The sequence below is a fragment of the Spinacia oleracea genome, chromosome 1, assembly GCF_020520425.1.
Source record: "Spinacia oleracea cultivar Varoflay chromosome 1, BTI_SOV_V1, whole genome shotgun sequence".
Taxonomy (NCBI): Eukaryota; Viridiplantae; Streptophyta; class Magnoliopsida; order Caryophyllales; family Amaranthaceae; genus Spinacia; species Spinacia oleracea.
The window spans coordinates 50,668,023-50,690,536 of NC_079487.1; the positions used below are offsets into that span (position 1 = coordinate 50,668,023).

The following is a 22,514-nucleotide window of genomic DNA, read 5'->3' on the forward strand; positions in this document are numbered from 1 at the left end:
GACGCAAAGTTTAAAGTCAACGATATTAAAAGTTAATTAATAAAAAGGGTTTAAAACGTTGAAAAATAAAAAAAGTTAGCTATGGATTGATTCAGGAAACAAAATTAAAAGCTAGGGGTCGGAACTCGGCAAAAAATAGTGTCTCACGCCAGCCCGATGTGTAGGGGTTTACAATTAAATACATAACATGATAGTGGAATAACGCAAAAGCCAGGAAGCATGTATAAAGTACAGATTAAGCATAACTTACGTTTGTAGCGTGTTTTACCCTTAGTTCAACGTACACGAAAAATAACTCCAAATGTCGTTCCTCTACTTGGTTCACCGACACGTTCAGACCCGTCTTGAGATTGATGGCTTAGATCTCCTTCAAGATATTTTTCTTTTGCGAAAAACATTCTAATGGAGGAAAAGAGAGAATTATGGTTTCTCTTTTATCCTAGGGTTGTGTGTACAATCTGAATTGTGTGTATTGGAAAAGTGTACTAAGGTTATTAAAATAACCTAGTAGTAATAATAAGCAAACCAACCAACTTGGTGGGAAAGCCAACCAAGTTGGCCGACCAAGCCCACACGCGAAGCAAGCAGCAGGCGTGCAAAGCTGGGGCGTGGGCCGTGTGTTGCTGCTGCTCCCTTCTCCTGTGATCCGCGCACGCCACACAGCCAAGGCCTTTGGGCCAGCATTGCATTTCCATGCGCGCTGCGCCCATGGTCCTTGCGCTTGTGCGCTCCGACTTGTGGGTTGCTTTCGTGTTGCGATTAAATTATCCTTCGACAATTTATTTATGGTTTCGTACTCGACGACCCAATGTCGTACAATACGATTATTCGTTTCACCTAGATTACGAATATACGCAATACGATATACGATTTCACGATCCATTGTTAAATCGTACTATTATGTTTTCCGAACTAATTTCCCGAAAAGCTATTAAATTAATTTCTGATTCATTTAATCCGGTAATCTGTTACATGCCAATGGTGTGACCTTATAGGTTCAGTCAAGAGTAAGTTGTGATCCTAATTAGGATTAGAACTCACTGATCGGAAGAATTGCTCCAATCAGCTGTTCCGATCACTTGATCTCACTGAATTAATTGTTTGTAATTAATCCGAACCTTGGTATTAGACTAATGCACATTGGGTGAAGGACATATTGAAGGAAATATGTCCTTCAACCAAGGTGCATTTAACATTAGATCGTGAAATCGTATATCGTGATTGCACATATTCGTAAGCTAGGCGAAACGAATAATCGTATCGTACGAAAATGGATCGTCAAGTACGAAATGATAAATGAATTATCGAATGATAATTAATTAAAGCAAACATGAATGCAAGCCCACGAGCAAAGCGCAAGGAGCAAATGCCCATGGCCTTGCTGCCTTGGCTGTGCACGCACGGAGAAGCAACAGCAACAACAACAGCGTGGCCCAGCCCACTACGTGCTGTGTGTTGCGCGTTGGTGCAGGGTCGTGGGCCTTGCTGGTCGGTCGGGCTCTATGCTTGGCCGGTTGGCTTGGCTCACTTAACATGTTATTGATATAACCTAGTCCATTATGTTTTTTATAAGGATAATGCAACAAATCAGATTACACACATCAAACCCTAAGGAGGAGAGAGAAACCCTAATTCTCTCTCAGCCTCCATGGATGTGTTCTTCCCAAAAGCACAAACTCTTGATCGATTGTCTAAGCTACGCGTATCAAGACGGATCTGATCGTGTTGGTGAACCAAGTAGAGGAACGACAAGTGGAGTTCTAAGTTCGTCTTCGTTGACAGATTACTGGGGAAAACACGCTTCAAACGTAAGTATGCTTAATCTGTGCTTTATACATGTTTCCTGGATTTGGGGATTGTTTCCGCACATGTTATTATGTTTAACTGTATTCCCCTACACATATTTCCTTCACGACCAGCGCAACTAATTCCCAACGCCCTAAAGGTAGCACAAGAATTTTGTGTAGGGGTTTACAGTTAAATACATAACATGATAGCGGAATAATCCGAAAGCCAGGAAGCATGTATAATTTAAAGATTAAGAAATACATAGGTTTGTAGCGTGTTTTCCACTTATGTCAACGAACATGAACAAGAAATCCAATCGTAGTTCCTCTACTTGCACCGACAATGCAGATCCGCCTTGATTGTTGATAGCTTAGATCTTGATCAAAATTTGAAACTTTGGGAAATACTTAACTATGGAGGCAAATTAAAGAGAAATTAGGGTTTTCTCTTTTCCTAGGGTTATGTATAATCTGAGTTGTGTGTTGCAAAAACATGTACATAGGTTACTAAAATAACCTAGTAACATTAGCAAGCTAACCGGCCAAGGCCTAAGGCCACTGGCCGACCAACAGGTGTAACGCCCCGATTTCTAATTAATTTTATTAAGTTAATTAATATATAACTAGCAGCAGAATCCTAGTTGAGTTAGTGTGTCACATGACGTACCTCTCTATTGAGAGATACAAGCCGTATAGTTCAATATTAATCAAAACAAAGATTAATGAAACATAAGACTTGTGATATTAACTAAATTGTCATAAAACAAACAATAATAATTCTTAGAATTAAAGCTAGAGTTTTAGTACAATATAACTAGTGAAGCTCACTTATTAAACTAAATAACCTTGCTTTAACTGTTAGTCCTCACCACTAATCCATCACGTTGTACTCTTCAGTACCTAAAACCAAAATCAACATCATGAGCCGAGGATCAGTAACAACTACCCTAACAACATAAATTCATTTTATTTGCAAACAGAGGGAGAGTAGAAATTTGTTAAACCTTTTGAAAAACATTTTATAAAATCCTTTGCAATTCAAGATAAAAAAAATAAGATGAACATAATAGGTTTCCATTATTATTATAAAACATTCATTCATGGTTACTGGCAAGTATGACCAGAATGTAGGACATCTCCTACTAGATCGTACCATCATGACAGAAACATACGTTACCCATCATGGGGTAACGGGGTACGAGGGTACGTGCATGACCATAATCAGAATCAGAATCATAACATAACAGATCAAATACTTCCAGAACCTTGTCTTCCACTTTTCATTATCATGTTGCGTTTCTTGTTCATGTGTTGACAGAATAACATTTCATAATCATAAATCATGCCTCGCAAAGCTCATTGAAATCATTCCTAATTTCATAAAATCATCTTGAAATCAAAAGAGCATCCCACAATCCAATCAAAAATTATATCATAAACATGGTTGTAAATCATAACACATTTCTCAAATTCATAAATCATTTTCATAAACGCATTTGCGAAGGGGATCATGGGTGTTAGCAATAGATGTTACCTTATACGCAATACATAATTCTTACTCCTTAACTTTAATGGATCGATCATCTTGAGTTCCGAGAAATGAATCTTGTAATGTAGGAATTTAATCACGATGTTAGTAATTATTCTAACTCAATCATTAAAGCTTATTGAAGTACCCTTAGTTTTTAATTAAGTCTTTCATTATAGAAAATACTTTGAGAAAATATATATTTTATAAGAAAAATCTTTATAAAACGAACATACTTTAGCTCATTAATATTTTTAAAATAGTTACTTATATAAAAACATGTTTATTTTGAAAAATATGACATTATTTACTTTAGTGTTTAAACATATATGCTTTGATAAACTTATCATGAAAATAGTATAGATCACCATATTTATAATCAATAACAATAAAAAAATTAAAGTAATAACGAATAATCCATTTTATTTACTTTAAAAATAGGAAAATATTATATAATAGCAATAGTAACAATATAATAATGATAATAATAATAATAATAATAATAATAATAATAATAATAATAATAATAATAAAATTAATAATAATAACTAATAATAATAATAAATAATAATCGTCATAATAATAATAATGAAAGTAATAACAATAATAATAAATAAATAAATAAAACATCGTTAGAATTTATATTTTATCATCAACGACTTTATCTAATAATTAAATTAGCTTAAAAACGTTATAAAAATATATGAACAATTAGAACATTAAGATTTAAAATAGAAACATAAATGGAAGTAATATATTACTCAAAATAGGAATAACAAATAAACAGGGCCGTCCCAATCCATATAGAGGCCCTGTGCTAGTGTTAAAAATATGCCTGCGTATTTATGTTTAAAATTTTGTAATTGCAATATTAATGGAGAAATATTTTTATTTTTTACTTGGTAGAGTATGAAATTAGTATTAGCTCAAGATCAATATGGTTTTTTGTTAAAAAAATTTAAAGAAAATGATAATGACCTAAAAGTAAAGCTGATTGGAGAAAGTAGTTATTACATTGGAAAGTTATCAAAAAAAAAAAAAAGTGGAGCGCTAAACCCCGCCCCATTAATACTTACCCGCTCTATTAAATGTCACAACTACCCCTCCCTATATTTACCCCATCATATTTTACCTTCCGCCTTACTTTTACTCACCATCTTACCTTCAACCTTACCACCCACCTTCAACCTTCCAACATTTCCTCCACTCCGGTCAGACCTCCGGCAGACCTCCGACGACCCAAATTCCGGGTAACCACCACTCCGGCAAGGGAATTGTTTTTTTTTTTTGTCCGGCAAAACTTACAGAGGCTTTTTCAGTTTGAGTTTCCACCATGGTAGAGACTTCTGCAGTTTAAGCTCGTACCATGGTAGGAGCTCAAACTGCAGAAGTCTCCACCATGGTGGAAGCTCAAAATGAAGAAGGCTCCATATTAATTCAATTTTAATTATTGTTGAACTTGAAACTAATATTCCGGAAAATATAAGGTAGACTTTTTCGTTTTAAGCTCGCACCATGGTGGAGACTTCTGTTGTTTGAGCTTATACCATGGTGGAAGCTTAAAACGAAGAAGTATCGACCGTTGTAGGAGCTTCAAACATATTAGTCTTCATGCGAAAAAAATGTAATAGTATAATTTTTATTTAATTATTGTAAAATATATTAATAAATTAATCAAATAAATATAATCAAATAATTAATAAATTAATCAAATAAATAACTAATATCAATTACAAATTCAATCGAATAAAAGTAAAATAAAATTCTATGTAAAAAAATTAGTTAGACTTTTTCGTTTTGAGCTTCTCCCGTGGTGTAGACTTCTTCGTTTTAAGCTTCCACCCTGGTAGAAGCTCAAACAACAGAAGTCTCCACCCTTGTGCGAGCTCAAATCGAAAAAGTCTAAGTAATATTTTCCGGAATCATTATTTCAAATTCAACAATAATTAAAATCGAATTAATATGCAGACTTCTTCATTTTAAGCTTCCACCATGGTAGAGACTTCTGCAGTTTGAGCTCCTACCATGGTACGAGCTTAAACTGCAGAAGTCTCTACCATGGTGGAAGCTTTAAAATGAAGAAGCCTCTGTAAGTTTTTCCGGAAAAAAAAAATTATCTCTTGGGATGACGTGGATGTTCCCCCGGATTACTCGTTAATTCATACCCTAACTTTATGTTTTCTTGTTTAATCCTTCTTCATTAGTGACTAATATTTGGTATCTATGTTCATTTTCTTAAAATTATTTCCCTTGAATCCATATTATATTTTCTTTTAGCGTACAAGATGATACTTTCAACTTCACATGAAATCAACAAGGAAAATAAAGCATGCGAGTTTAGTGCACAAGGTGATACTTTCAAATTTACATGAATTAAACATGGAAAGTAAATCATGTTAGGTACACAAATTTATGAGCACCCATATTTAGATATAATAAACAAGAGGTAAAAGATAAAAGAAAATATCCAAGTCAAATGTCTAATAACCAACTCAAATATCCAAGTCAAAAGAAAATATCCCTACCTTAATTACTTCATTCTCAACATTGATCAAACAATTTAGGTTATGTTTGCAACTAATCTAGCACTAAAGTCAAACAAACAATCATATGCTCATGCTAGGCAGCAGCCTTAATCGTCTGATGGGTTTGTGAGTGGTACAAACAGACAGTTAATGAAAGAATGCACACATGAATTACGTCATGTTGAAAATACAATTCTGATCAAATCAGTTCAGTTCTTTAGTTCAGTTTAAAAAAATACAGTCAACCTAATTTTGTGGTGTCTAGTCTATTTCTTTCTTTAGTTTCTATGGATTACAAATTCCATTCATGTTAGGTCTCAGGTTGGTTCGATTTTTCAAGTCATTATCGATTTACTTTATCATTCTATTTCTAATTAATAAGCTATTAATCTACGTCTCTACGAGTATTTTTAATTTAATGAATCACAACAATGTAAAACGAAGTACAAAGTATTAATTAAAGTTTGCTGTAATTTATAAGATGATGAATATGTTAGGTTATGATTCATATGACAATTCATAAATCATGCGGAAACAACCATTTAGCCAGGAATACATATTATTTACACATAATCATATAGCATAATTTAGATGCATACTCTTTGTTGCGTGCCTTCCCTAGCTGCGCCCGAACCGAACAAGAACAAGTCTTTAGGACTCCAAGTGTCGTCCCTCCGTAGATAGTCCACAGCACGTCCGGATCCGCCTTAAGATTGACCAACTAGAATCGCCCTTAAGGTACTAAAGATTTTCGGCACTTATAGTCAAGAAATGTGTCTGAATTTTCTCTCAAAAACTCACTTTGAATACTTGAATAATCTCTCTAAAATATGTGACCCTAGGCACGTATTTATAGAGTTATGGAAAGGGAATTGGAATCCTAGTAGGATACGAATTAATTAAACTTAGAATCCTATACGAACTCTAATTAATTAATTTATCCTTTTAGGAATAGGAATTTAATCATATACTAATTCTAATAGTTTTAGGAATCATGCATGAACACAAACTCACACACACACGGCAGCCACGAGGGCCGCCCATGCGTGTGCGTGCGAGCAGCAGCCCACGCAGCGAGGCCATGGCCTTGGCGCGCGCTGGGCCTGCCTTGCGGTGGGCCTGGGCGCTGCCTTGGCTGGGCGCGCGTTTGGCTTGCTGGGCGATGGCCCGACTTCGTGCTGGGCCTTCGTCCGGCAGGCCTCGTCCGATGCTAATTCGTACGATACGCTTCCGATTAAATTCCCGGTTCCGGAATTCATTTCCGATACGAACAATATTTAATATTTCCGATTCCGGAATCAATTTCCGTTTCGAACAAATATTTAATATTTCCGTTTCCGGAATTATTTTCCGATTCCGATAATATTTCCGATTCTGACAATATTTCCGTTTCCGGCAATATTTCCGATTCTGGCAATATTTCCATTTCCGATAATATTTTCGATTCTGACAATATTTTCGTTTCCGGCAATATTTCCGATTCTGGCAATATTTCCATTTCCGATAATATTTTCCGATACGTACCATGTTTCCGTTTCCGGCAACATCTACGACTTGGATAATATTTATATTTCCGATACGATCCATATTTCCGTTTCCGGCAATATCATCGTTTCCGGAGTATTCATTTCTTGCCTGTGACGATCTCAGCTCCCACTGAAACCAAGATCCGTCGATTCCGAATATCCATAGATGGAGTATTTAATGCCATTAAATACTTGATCCGTTTACGTACTATTTGTGTGACCCTACGGGTTCAGTCAAGAGTAAGCTGTGGATTAATATCATTAATTCCACTTGAACTGAAGCGGCCTCTAGCTAGGCATTCAGCTCACTTGATCTCACTGAATTATTAACTTGTTAATTAATACTGAACCGCATTTATTAGACTTAACATTGAATGCATACTTGGACCAAGGGCATTATTTCCTTCAGTCTCCCACTTGTCCTTAGGGACAAGTGTGCATTTCCTAATTCCTTTGTCGCTCGATGCTTGCTCTTGAACATAAGGTAAGAGTTGTCATCCTTATTATGTCCAGAGGTGTTCCTCGGTTTCAGAGTTCAACTGATCAAATAAACAGATAATCATAGCCTATGATTCATCCGAGCACGGCCATGCATTTCACAGTTTCTAGCTCTCCGAGTGGCCTTGTACAACTTTTAAGCATCTTATCCCAATTTATGGGAGGACAATCCCAATCTTGCGATCTTGAGATTAGACTTCGTTTGATAGGTGATTACCTGAGCGTTGCCTTTATAGCCTCCTTTTACGGTGCGACGGTTGGTCAACGTCAAAGCAACCAGTTCTCAAACAAGTAATCTCAAATCACTCAGGTATTGAGGATTTAGTGTCTAATAATTTTAATGAAATTTACTTATGACAGATTCTCATCTCTTACAGTAAAGTTTCATAGGTCTTGTCCGATACTAGTCTTCCCAAAGTAAGTATCTATGCAAATGATTATGACATTGCCATGTCCACATAGTTCAAGAAACAGAACTACTAGTCATCTTGCATTCTAATCGTCTAACGTTTTCTATGCGTCCAATTTTATAGAAAACTCCGACTAGGGACCATTTTCAACCTTTGACATTCAAGTTCACTTGATAGACATTTCTTAGTCACAGGACTGGTCCTGACAGTCTATCTTGAATATATCGTCAAATTGAAGGGACTCATCATTTAATACTAAACCAAGATTAAATGGAATATGAAAATACATTTCATATATGATAAATGTTCAACCCCAATGTTTTACAACCATGGGCCTCTAACCCATCTTTAAAACATTTCATGGAATTCAAAGCTATGCTTGATTTCCAGTGCTACAACGTGAGTATTGCTTCTCACTTGTTGCATAGGTTTAGTTATCATGCTTTGCCAATCTTAATATCCTTTTCATCGAATGTTCTTCGAGATATGATGATAAGATCTTTTCGAGTTTGTTTATTATGTGATCTAGTCTTTCTTACTTCGATGGTGGTTTTACTCATTTTGCAATGAAGAACCATCAAGTTAACAGACGTTTTTCTTGCTTCAAGAGTGGTTCTACGCATTTTTCAATGAAGAACCATCAAGCCAGCAGATAGGTGATCTACCCAAGTTCAGTGAAGAACTTTAAACAACCCTGTTTTATTGCTTCTTAGGCAATAATTACTTTTACTTCAACTGTATAGGTTGCTAGTGATGCTTTGTTTGGATTTACCTATCCAAGCAGTTCATAGATATGTGGAAGACTCTCCAACTATATCTTAGAACATAGAAATTATTATTTTAATTTCCCACGCAACAACTCATGGTCTCCAACCCATGTTGCCATTTTCAAAACACGATGCTCTATAGCTCGTCCTTATCAATGGTTAACTCCAAGGGAATCTTGCTTGATCCTTTGCCAGTGTTTATGCGTGTAGCATCAATATTTTGCATATCTTTATTTCCTTGAATCAAGAACTATTCCTATGTACCTTTTTAAGTACCATAAGTTTTTTCTTGATCTCAATCTAGTTGATCTTTACTTAGATCAATAGAGATTGGTATATGTTCGTCATGCCTAAAGTCATACGATACGTTTTTGGCGATCCTCATATTATATCATACATGATAAATTCTTTTGCAGAATAATTCCCAATTGAATTCTATTCATGTAACTTTAGCTTATCTAGTTTCAGTAGATACTAAATTCAGCTAAATTCTTTGACATATAATATAGGTTAAGAATTTCCTTTAGACTCTTTGATGTTTAACTTAGTAAATGCTTATACATAGTTCAAACATCCTTTACTTAGATTTATTCACATGGGTCAAATATCTCCAATGGAGACTTTCGTGTTTGATTTAGTAAATGCCATTACTTAATCCAAAACAATATCATAAGATCTTTGTAAATAGATCTTAATACCCAGTATGTACTAAGTTTCGCCATGGTCCATCATTGATGAATAATTTCAAATCTAAGTCATTAGCATTTGAATGTTATTTCACAATAGAGAGATATGTGTGTAATACACATAGGACCAATTAAGTTTTAAGTACTCCCACTAAACTTCTTATATATCTATAAGAATCATGTATATTTTATGAAACTAAAATATAGTTCCAATTCCCAATTGCTTGCTTAAATCTGTACTTAGATTTTATAAACTAGCTTTCTTTTTCAAGCATTTATTTGGATCCACAAATTTTATGACATACCATGTACATATTATATTCCAACATTTGATTGAGGAATACGTTTTGTCATCCAATTGCCATATGTACCAATATGCAATCATTGCTTGAATTATAGACTTAAGCATTACGATTTTGCATGAGGTTTCAACACAATCCATGCCATGAATTTGCTTGTAACCTTTAGCAACTAATCTAGCTTTGTGTGTGAACACAATTCCATGTTTGATGGTTTTTATCCTTAAAACAAACTTGCAACCAATAGGTGTGAAACTATTCTTGCAAATCAACAAAATTTCAATTTTGTCATCAAAACATTGAGTATGTTTTATGGCCTTTAACCAATTAAACATATAGTCTATATATGGCCTCTAACCATTTTAGGGAATCTGGGTTTCGTCATAGCTTTCTTACAAGTCACATCTTTTAGTTTGACTGCAAGTTGTAGGTTTCTTTACTATCTAATAGAAGAATTGCATAGTTTCAGTGACTTGAACTCTATGCCTACTAGGGTATAGAACATCAAACAATAGAATATCAATAGCCACTTGAAAGTCCTTTGAATATTCTGTTCTCCTTGAAGCACTTGTAAAGTCTTCTAAGAGATGTCTATTCTTTAAAGCCACTTCTAAAGTCCTTAAAGAATAAGTTCGGATTTTCTGAAGCACTTCGAAAAGCCTCCGGAATGTCCGTTTATGTTTGTTGTTCGCCTCGAAGACTTTCGAGGTCTATTTTCTCCCACTTGTCATTTTGGAAACGAATCTCCAAAAGGACATCATTTCGAGCAACCAAACATTATGTTCTCAAAAATTCGTGGTAGAAACAATACCCTTGTGTCTCATTTGAATAAATCACAATGAAACATATATCTATACTTGGGCCTTAGTTTGTTGAATAACAAACACTAAGCTCCCACTGAGTTTAGCAACTCTCTAGATATATATTATCGAAAAGATATTCTGAAATTTCTTTTCTATAGCTTTGACGAATTTAGTTTAGTTTGGTGGTAGTTGAGCATTTTGTTTTAGAAATTAAAGGAAAAGTCTTTATGATCCATCATTGATCGAATCAAGTACTAATCGACTTCGATCATTTCAACTTAGATATGCCATATCTTATGGAGCTAGATTGTGAAATTACAACACACAATCATTGATGATCATATTTGGTCTCAAGTAATCATCAACATGATCTAACCTAGATCTTTATGATTTCTTGCCAAGTGGATTTTATACTTCGAATCTTTGAACTAGCCAAACAGATTCAACTTATATCACATTTGAGTAAATAAACCTATATTCACTCAAATCCATGTGAAATAATAAAGTCATAAAATCTTTCTTTAGCTTTGAACTCTATTGTCTAGGCGTTCTAACAATAGTTCATATCTTTTGTTACTTTCAACAAGTAAGACTAGCTTGTCTTAAGTTGATCTAGAAATCAACCAACTTTCAAAAGTCCATTAAAATAGAGCTTGTGAATGTTAACTTGTTGACATGGTCTAAGCAACAATGCCAAAGATTAGTGGAACTCAAATCAAGGGGTTGATTTGAACCTAGTAAAGTTCTTTAAAGAGTTGTTTGTTTTAATCAAGCATATTGACTCAACCTGCAATTGACCATTTCATTCAAATAAACAAACAAACATTGTTTTTATTTTTCTTGAATGTGAGTCTTTCTGTGTTTGAAAACAGAAATTTAGGTATGTTGATTATGGAACAAAATAGCCATTAAGTTCCAGCCTTTGAAAGGACTTAAAACAAACTAGATGACCCTACAACTAATGCAGCATTGCCATGCTTCATTTCCCACTTGTAGGTCATTAGTGTATCCTAGCTTCCATTGTTTGAGTTATTACCGAAGTAAGAACCTCAAGCGGTATATGATACCAAGGAAGTTTGATTGCTAGGTCACTTATCTTTAAACATAAACTTATAGGTAGAAACGGAATCGTAAATTCCTTTCATTTGTTCCTCGTTTTCCTATTTCTTGTACCCTTTCTTATAGTCTTAAGAATTAATTTCTTTAGTGTTGACTTTTATACTTTGTTAGACATGTCCAATGTCACCAACAAGGTTTTTACCATTTTAATTTATGTTGAATATTCTGTTTCAACTAGATGATCTTACAAGAAGCTTCCAAAGTTCTCTAAGCATCGATCTATTCGAATTTCTAGAGACTAGACTCATTCGAGAATTAAATGGACAAAGATATTAGGTTGTTAACCATTGGTAAGGCTGAGCATTTAAACTCAATGCTTCATGATTTCAAAACTACAGTGTATTTTGAATTCACAAGCAGCAATTGGTTTGCCATTCGACTTTGATGTTCGAAAACAACCATAAAAGTCGCTATAAGAAACGTACATTTTAAATTGCTCACTTTCTCTCATTTCCGTGAATCGTTCTTGGATTCACTACCAATCGAGGAAATTTACTGTTACCTTTCTAAAAGGATTTATTGCAGTGCAAGATATTTAATTATAAACAATAATTAAAACATACATTGAAGCATGCAAAGTCTAAACATTTATCATGAATAATAACTTGAAAATAAAAGCATTCATGCAATTTATTCAAGTCATTAGCATTTTATTCGAATTATGTGTTCCGGCAGGTGTGAATAAAATGATTCCAAGATCCTAAAATCATTGAAGAACTAAGCACAGTTTGTTGACTTAATCCTAAAACATCTTAGGTAAGCAAAAGCCTTTTGCTAATAGTCTAGAAACTATTCTTGGTTGATAGGTACGTCTAAGAACTTATTAGGTAAACCTATCGATTTTGCCACGACATAAAAGGACTCCTTACTTATATCGTTGAGTTTCACCAAAACTAACATGTACTCACAATTATTTGTGTACCTTGCCCCTTTAGGACCAATAAGTAACACCTCGCTGAGCGAAAACTATTACTAGATTGATGTAAAGGATATCCAAGCAAGTGTATATTTTGGCATGGCACCTTTTAACTCAATTTTTAAGTTTGGAACTTAAGGCTCTTACTATGTTGGTTAGATTTTAAGTGAACTAAAATCCTTAATCATGCAACATAATCAAGCCACAATCTTATGCATAATTAAGACATATTTAAAGCAATAAATAACTTAAAGCATGCATAAGATAAATGTGATCTAGTATGGCCCGACTTCATCTTGAAGCTTTAACTTCAAAGTCCGTCTTGAAAATCTCCGTGGGAGGCACCATTTTCTTCAAATAGGATAAGCTATAATTAAAACTAATTACAACTATTTGATGGTACGCACACCATATTTGAATTGAAAAACAACTTTGGTACTTTAGACCAATTACCTTCAAATTAATGGTACGCAGACCATATTTTCTATCCTATTTGGGCCATACTAGTCACTTCATAACCTGCAAAACAGTACATATACAATATATACCATTCACCCATTCATTATCATGAATGGCCCACATAGCTGGTTAGTAAAACACATTATGCATCACGTAAACATTTGCAGCAATTAATCAAGGGCACCAATAATCTACCAATTATTCAGTCCTTATTAATTCTAATCAAGTTGTTTTAACCTTAAGGATTTGTAGACCTAATCAAGAGTTTATGACTAAAAGCGTTCCCACTTAAACCAATAAATTCATATGCTTTACTAATTTTAAACATAAAAATGTATTTCTAGTCTAACCGGAAACATACAAATTTAATTAAAATTTAAAGCTCATATGAATTTATAATTGAATCCAAAAAGTTTAATTTAATTTCAGTCGTATTTAAATTAATTCATGATTTTAATTTTAGTAAAATAATTAGAATAAATAAAATTTATTATAATTACAATATTCAAAATTAAAATCCAAGAAAATAATTTAAATTATTAATTTTAAAATTAATTAAAATTACGTAAACTGAAAATTTCAAATTAAACATTCAAAACGATCTAATCGCAACGCAAACACCCTACGCATCGCACGCCCATGGGCCGCACGCACACAGCCATCGCTGGCCATGTGCGCGCAGCCCATGCGCTCGTCGCATAGCTGCTGCATCTTCCATCGCAAGCCATCGCACGCTATGGTGCTCGCTGCGCGCGCGCCAGCGCTCGACGCACGCGAGCCATCGCTCGCTGTGCGCGCGAGCCAGCGCTCGCTGCGCGCGAGCCATTGCTCGCTGTGCGCGCGAGCCATCGCTCGCTGTGCGCGCGAGCAATTGCGCGCGATCAATCGCTGGGCGCAGCGCTCGTGGCACGCGAGCTTGCGCTCGCTGCACGCGAGGCTGCGCGCGCTTGTGCGAGGCAGTGCGCGTCGTGGCGCAGCTCGCTTGCTGCCCACACGCGACTGCCTTGGCTTGCCTTTCGCCCATGCCCATTTGTTCATAGCTCGTGGTCCACGACACAAGGCAGGGCTGCTCCCCTGTGCTCGTGCACCATGCCCTTGCTCATTGCATTCGTGCCGCACGGGCGACGAGCTCCCTTGCTCGCCGTCGCATGCCCGCACTATACAACACCCCTTATGGGTAACACGAAGCGTCCATTGCTTTGTGCGTGCAAGTTATATGAACGAATCGCATAAAAATTAAAATTTATATTTAAAATTAATGACAAATTAATAAATAATATTAATTTCATAATTTTAGGGCGAAAAATCGAAAATTTATTATCCAATTGATTTCCGATTATTATGGATTCAAGTCTAGGTCATAAAAATTTAAAATTTATCATAAAATTACAATTTTTATGGTGGTTTTTAATCATAGGTTTCTAATTAAATTATAATTAATTATGAAAATCAAATTAATTCTAAATTATTCTAATTTTCAACAAATTAATCATAATTACAAATTAGATTGCATAATTAACAAGGCTAGGCATTCAAACTTGTTAAACATATACATTAGGTCAATCGAAAATTCAAGATTTATCAACAAGAATCGCAAATATTTAATTTAACATCTTAAATTTACGAAATTTTGCATTCGAAAAACTAAAACCTTCGAAAAGTCATAGTTAGGCTTCGAATTTGAGAATTCTGGGTTCGGCAGAAAAATACTAGTTTTGTCAAAATTTTAGAATGCCTTTTACATGCGGAATTGACACAAAAATCACTCGATTTGGATGAGTAACGAAGAAACTGCCGAAAAACTGCGTACGTATAATTAAATAAACGCAATTTGCAATTAATTAACAATTACGAAAATTAATCACCCCTTTTAATTCTTGCAAATTTGTAATATTTAACCATGTTCATGCAATTTAGATTATGAAAATAATAAGAGGCTCGTGATACCACTGTGAGGTTATGATACATATGACAATTCATAAATCATGCGGAAACAACCATTTAGCCAGGAATACATATTATTTACACATAATCATATTGCATAATTTAGATGCATACTCTTTGTTGCGTGCCTTCCCTAGCTGCGCCCGAACCGAACAAGAACAAGTCTTTAGGACTCCAAGTGTCGTCCCTCCGTAGATAGTCCACAGCACGTCCGGATCCGCCTTAAGATTGACCAACTAGAATCGCCCTTAAGGTACTAAAGATTTTCGGCACTTATAGTCAAGAAATGTGTCTGAATTTTCTCTCAAAAACTCACTTTGAATACTTGAATAATCTCTCTAAAATATGTGACCCTAGGCACGTATTTATAGAGTTATGGAAAGGGAATTGGAATCCTAGTAGGATACGAATTAATTAAACTTAGAATCCTATACGAACTCTAATTAATTAATTTATCCTTTTAGGAATAGGAATTTAATCATATACTAATTCTAATAGTTTTAGGAATCATGCATGAACACAAACTCACACACACACGGCAGCCACGAGGGTCGCCCATGCGTGTGCGTGCGAGCAGCAGCCCACGCAGCGAGGCCATGGCCTTGGCGCGCGCTGGGCCTGCCTTGCGGTGAGCCTGGGCGCTGCCTTGGCTGGGCGCGCGTTTGGCTTGCTGGGCGATGGCCCGACTTCGTGCTGGGCCTTCGTCCGGCAGGCCTCGTCCGATGCTAATTCGTACGATACGCTTCCGATTAAATTCCCGGTTCCGGAATTCATTTCCGATACGAACAATATTTAATATTTCCGATTCCGGAATCAATTTCCGTTTCGAACAAATATTTAATATTTCCGTTTCCGGAATTATTTTCCGATTCCGATAATATTTCCGATTCTGACAATATTTCCGTTTCCGGCAATATTTCCGATTCTGGCAATATTTCCATTTCCGATAATATTTTCGATTCTGACAATATTTTCGTTTCCGGCAATATTTCCGATTCTGGCAATATTTCCATTTCCGATAATATTTTCCGATACGTACCATGTTTCCGTTTCCGGCAACATCTACGACTTGGATAATATTTATATTTCCGATACGATCCATATTTCCGTTTCCGGCAATATCATCGTTTCCGGAGTATTCATTTCTTGCCTGTGACGATCTCAGCTCCCACTGAAACCAAGATCCGTCGATTCCGAATATCCATAGATGGAGTATTTAATGCCATTAAATACTTGATCCGTTTACGTACTATTTGTGTGACCCTACGGGTTCAGTCAAGAGTAAGCTGTGGATTAATATCATTAATTCCACTTGAACTGAAGCGGCCTCTAGCTAGGCATTCAGCTCACTTGATCTCACTGAATTATTAACTTGTTAATTAATACTGAACCGCATTTATTAGACTTAACATTGAATGCATACTTGGACTAAGGGCATTATTTCCTTCAAAATAATCATATAACGAGAAACATATGTAAACACTCTAGTAGATAATATATATAAGTCTATATAATTATTTAAGTTGACACGAAATAAAACTTGACTACATAATGAACGATTATAGTATATAAGAACATACATCAAAATATAAATAACAACTCCGTATAAATTATCACATATATTCTTCAATTTATTAGTAGTCCTATCAAGTTTAAAGAACACAATATTTATTTATATATCATGACCTTGATCATATCATTAGACATTTAATGATTATCACTCGTATACAACTACTTAACATGATGTAGCTAGTTGGAACTGATAACGTTATATCGAGACAACATAGACATTAATGTACGAAACAATAAATTTAGAAAGCGACGAAGTGATAGCGAAGTTATAGGGGACTAATGGTCAGTGGATGATTCAATTGTGGGTAGGCAATAAATCTGGAGTAGCTATTAATATGTCAAAATTAAACTTAATATAACGATTCATATGTTTATCAAAATATTTTATAATCGTAATTGGTGGGTGATAATCACAAAACTTTAACAAATTAAAGGTTCTCGATCATATATACACAGTAAAATTAAGTTACAATCCCTAATTTTTTGTATTTATAGACAACGTAATAATAAGTGTGCTTGTTATTATTCGAATAAAAGGTACTATGTATTACATTGTAACTATAAGCTATTCAAATTTACATTTATGAGTAGTAAACATAGAATATAATTAAGTAACTATAACCTTATGAGTACTTAAAAAGTAAAGAAAAGTGATGTTAATAAAATTGGATTTTCAATTCAATATTTCGTTTTGGATAAAAAAGGAAAATAAGTTATTAATTTAAGTAAAAAATAGACAAATACTCTTTTAAAGTAATTACGAGGGGTCATGGTTCAATACTAGGCCGGTTAGATAAAAGGAAAATTTGGTAATATTAATCCAACCTTTGGCCGATTTTCTTTTATTAATCCCACCTACGACATATTTTTTAATAATCCCACCTTTACTACCCGACGACTTTTATTGGGCTTAAGTGGCCGGTAATCGGTGAAAAAGTCAACGAGATGGTGATGAATTGATGATGATGACTGAATATATCGAGAGAGAGTACTGCCATGTAGAGAAATAATGCCGCTTACAACAGTTTTATGACCTGTTGGGCCCAATAAAAGTTGTTGGGTAATAAAGGTGGGATTATTAAAAAATATGTCGTAGGTGGGCTTAATAAAAGAAAATCGGTCAAAGGTTGGATTAATATTACCAAATTTTCCTAGATAAAATGAATTTGAGTAATTAAAAAAGTTGAAGGTAAAATTATGAGGGGTCAGATATAGGTCAGGTTAAAACCAAATCGATTCAATACTAGGCCAGTTAGATAATAATTCGAGTCAAACCAGATCGGGTCAAATCGATGTCGGTTAAATAACAGTTCGGATCAAACCAAATCGGGTCAAATCAGATACTTACCGGGTCAAATCGGTATCCGGTGGAGTTCTGGTTGGGTAAAATCGGTATCGGGTGGAGTTTGGGTCGAATCCAACCGATGGCAGGTGGAGTTCGGTTCAGATCAAGCTCGTTACCGGTGGAGTTCAGATTGGGTGAAACGGATGTCGGGTAGAGACGTAGAGTCAAGTTGGTTACAAATCGAGTTTGGGTACTTAATTTTCCAGGTCAAATCAATTTGATTAGAGTTCGAAACAGGTTGTTTTTTCAGGTCGGTCAGCTTCCGACACCTCTATCCATACTTTGACAGTGAGCTTGTGCCCTATCTCTATAAACACGTGGCTGGCAAAAGTATATCTCCTTTTTCCTCCAAAACAATCCACTGCTTCACCATCATCATCATCATATTCTCATTTATCATCAAAACCATCAATCCACCACCAAGTCCATACGGGAATTTGTTTCAATTCAACCAAAACCATAGCCTCCAAAATTAATTTGCTTCAAATAAACGAATACTACCCACAATGAATAATTAATGGTTGAAGCATAAATCAAAAGTTTTGGAAACAACAAGAAAAAATGGTAGTGAAGCAGCAGCTAGTGGTATCAAAGTTTGTCAACGTTGGTGCGGGATTGCTTCCGTTGTTAGCTGCTCCATCTTCACTCCGCTCAATTCCCACTACACCCACACGCCGATTTTCTTTCTCATGTAATTATTCTCTCTCCGTTTTCTAGTTTAATGTTTTAATTGGGTTTTTAATTGTGCGTAATTTGTGTTTAGTTTATCTTTATTGGACTTCCATTTTATAAAAATAAAAAAATTGATTCATGAGTAGGAATTGGCAGTTTGACACTTTGTTTCAGTTTGGTAAATTGTGTTATTTGATTTAATTAATTAGGGGTTGTTTGGGAGGGTTTCTAAACCTCAACACAAGTGATCCAAATACAATCATCTTGAGTATCAACACATAATATGTCAGTACCAAAATGCAAAATTGCTTAGAAATACCACCAATATAAGTCATATGTGTTATTATTGGTATTCACATAATTTGTATTGATACTAACATATTCGGTACTCCAAATTCTGTATTGGTACTCACTTGTGTCCAATATGGACACAAGTCACTTGTGACAAAGACTTCCTCGGTTGTTTGGTGAAGCTGTTGAAGAATATTAAATATCTGGTGGTTGATTTGTCTTGCTATTATTTGGAAAGAATAAAACTATTTTGGTTGGATTTGTTTTATTTCAAGTAATTGTGATGCAAGAGAGAGCCGCTGATCAAATGCACACAAAACCGGGGAATTAGCTATTACGGAGTACCATTTGTCAAATGTGCATGAAAAATTGACAGATTCAGCAGTTTTGGCATCCAAATGTATCATATCAGATACTTAGGCCATAATGATGTTTGACAACTAGTTATTAAGTAGAAGATAGCATAGTAGATTAGCAGACTTTAATGGCGAAATGGCAAATGGGTTCGTAGGTTTGTAGGGAGTAAGTAGACTATGTAAAGTTAAGGTATTTGATAAATTAGCAAGCGCATTGGCTTTTACATTTGATTTCAGAAACTGAAATGCTGGCTGCCGGTAGGAAGAGCCTTAGGAAATTAGCAGACTGGGACAAATATGCTCTCCTTGAAGCACATCCATTGGCATGTTTCAGGTGGTCAAACATATGATTCAAAAACTATTGTGTGCCCCCGATCTACGGTATGGTATTGTACTGCACATTTAACCTAGCGCGTAAAAAGTGAAAAATAGAACTCACCCAAAGTAAAAAGTGACCGACACCAAAGTGTACCCGACCAAAGATATAAGTGACCTTATTCGAGTAAAACAGTTACCTTACCCAAGGATAAATGTGACCTTAACCAATGAAAAATGTTAGACCAACAATAAACAATGAAGTGATCATGTTCAAGAGTGATATGCTTCTTACAAGTTATAACTATGACCAATACAGCACCAACCATGATAATACACTAATACACAAGTGTAATATAGGTAGTAGGCTGTGTGGGGCTTGAATCCACACCATGTACAATATTGTATACTAGTCTTATATGCACGCGATGCGTGCGAATTCATATAAAAACTTAATATTGTGTTGTTACAACTAATATATCACAACGGTAGATCAAAATTTCATTACTGAAGTGGAAAATGTTCGCAATTGTTCTCAAATCTATGAATCTATTTCAATGAATTTTCATTCTTGGAGATGACATTGGTCAAGTCCGAAGGCTTGAATTGTTGCCCGAGTTTGAAGTTGTGAGCTCAAATCTTCAATCTTTTGCTAGTGCAATCCTTCCACTGAGCTACCTATATACATACAATATAGTTTAGTGTTGATGTCACTGAAAGTTGCATCCATGAGCTATGTGCATGTTGTAAAGCTTATAAAACCCAAAAAACCTCTATAAACACAAAAGTAAGGAGCTAGAATTAGATCAAGGTAGATCAATATGATGCACTCTTATTTTCCCCGAAAGACCCTCAAAAACCTCTAATTATCACTCCCTACTTAGGAAGATCAATCAGTCATCGACACCCCTGTGTAAAATAAAAATGAGATACCATGGAGTTTTCTTGAGATGCACTTTCTTCAATTTACCTTAAATTCAACACAATCTAAAACCAACAAAAGCTCACTATACTCGTACATAAGGAACCGGTCCAACATAATTTGGCTAAAACCAAAAAAATACTAATAGGGATTTTGCAACAAAAGGTGGAAAAAACAGAGTTAAGGAAAGAAACAACAACCAACAAAGAAGGGTGCACAAACCGCACCCTAAAAAAACAAAACAGTTTAGCAAAAACAGAACAACCTAGCAACAATAATGCTAAGACAGCAGCAGAACAGTGCAGCAGAATACAATAGCTGCTGTTGGGAAAAACAGAAGAAAAACAACACTTGAAACAACCTGCGTACAGCAGGAACAACCTAGCAACAGAAAGTAGAGCTGCAGCAAAAAAGCACACTCACACTACACATTGTAGAAACACAGCAGCATCCAAAAAACAATAGAAGTAGAAGCTGCAATGAACAACCCATAGCAGCAGACCGTAACAACACAACAAACAGCTTGCAAACACTAACAGCACAACCAATTTGCACATATCAGAAATCTGAAAATCAAACTGCACCTACAGAACACAGTTGTGTACTTCTGCAGAATCTTCTTCCCCAACATCTTAGAACCAGTTTTCATGCACTTTTTTTGAAATTAAATTTGCTATTATATAAATTTCATACGTAATTGCATATAAGACTGATAATTTAAGCATTTTCCAGACAAATATTTCATTGGGTATCTGCAAATTGAATTTTTTTTGTTTAAGTAGATATGTATCTACACAGGAGAAGGATTCACATTTGATTGGCTTCTTATTCTATACATTAGATTGGCTTCTTATTCGTATTTTATGCATTAGATTCACATTAGATTGGCTTCTTATTCTATCTCTATTATATAAGCTAACGATGCATAGATAGTTGGAGATTAAACCAAACCCATTAAAGTCATCATTCAGATAAAGACTAATAGAGGATTAGGTGTACATTAGGTTTACCCTTCCAGATGAGATTTTAATTCGTTTACGGAAGCCAATCTAATATCACTATTAGATTGGACATTAATATCACTAATTTATATTATTGAGGATGACTATTAGATTCCTATTAGATTGTCATATCTAATTATGAGTTTACAGATCGCGAATCATCTAACTATATAATTAGATGATTCGCGATATAATTATTTGCGTCCAATAGCATTTGAACCTATACCAAAGGTTTAGAAGACCTATGTCCTATCCATTAGACTACGGACGCTTTTCATTCCTTACAAAATTTGATATGATGTGATTAAAATTATTTGTGACGGACTCGCTGACTTGGTATCAACTTTAGGATTTAGAAATCTAGTCCATGCCTTGAGACATGAGTTTACTTTACAAATAAGCCTATTTGTTTAGCAAATATCTGAATCAGGTTGGAATAAGAAATCTCATTCCTGCTGTTTGCTTTTGCCTTTTTTATATTATTTGTTTTTTGAAAGTCCGATACCTTGAATCCCCCAAGTATCAGATTAAGCTCCCAGCAAACTAACACAAACTTATTAATCTGGGATCTCTATTACGTTGTCACAAACTTCTGATCATCTTTATATCACAAACTTTCTGATATAATACGTTGTCCAGAGAAATTAGAAATTATATAATCAACTTAAAAACATGAAAGAAAAGCTGTATATCTTCAGCAAATTGGGATTATAAAAATGAGGTAGTGAAATAAGCTACTGCGTAATTTTGCAGCTCAATTAGACGTGTCTTTC

The 22,514-nt window shown here is 35.0% G+C and overlaps 1 protein-coding gene across 1 annotated transcript in view; it reads left to right on the forward strand.

The window, feature by feature from the left end:
- The first annotated feature begins 18,528 nt into the window (after nucleotides 1-18,528).
- The window catches only part of LOC110775323 (protein PAM71-homolog, chloroplastic), a 30,602-nt gene continuing 26,616 nt past the window's right edge, over nucleotides 18,529-22,514 (forward strand). The window contains exon 1 of the mRNA XM_056837588.1: nucleotides 18,529-18,875. Within this exon, the coding sequence (XP_056693566.1) occupies nucleotides 18,746-18,875 (130 nt within the window). The 5' untranslated portion in view covers nucleotides 18,529-18,745. The remainder of the gene's footprint in view (nucleotides 18,876-22,514) is intronic.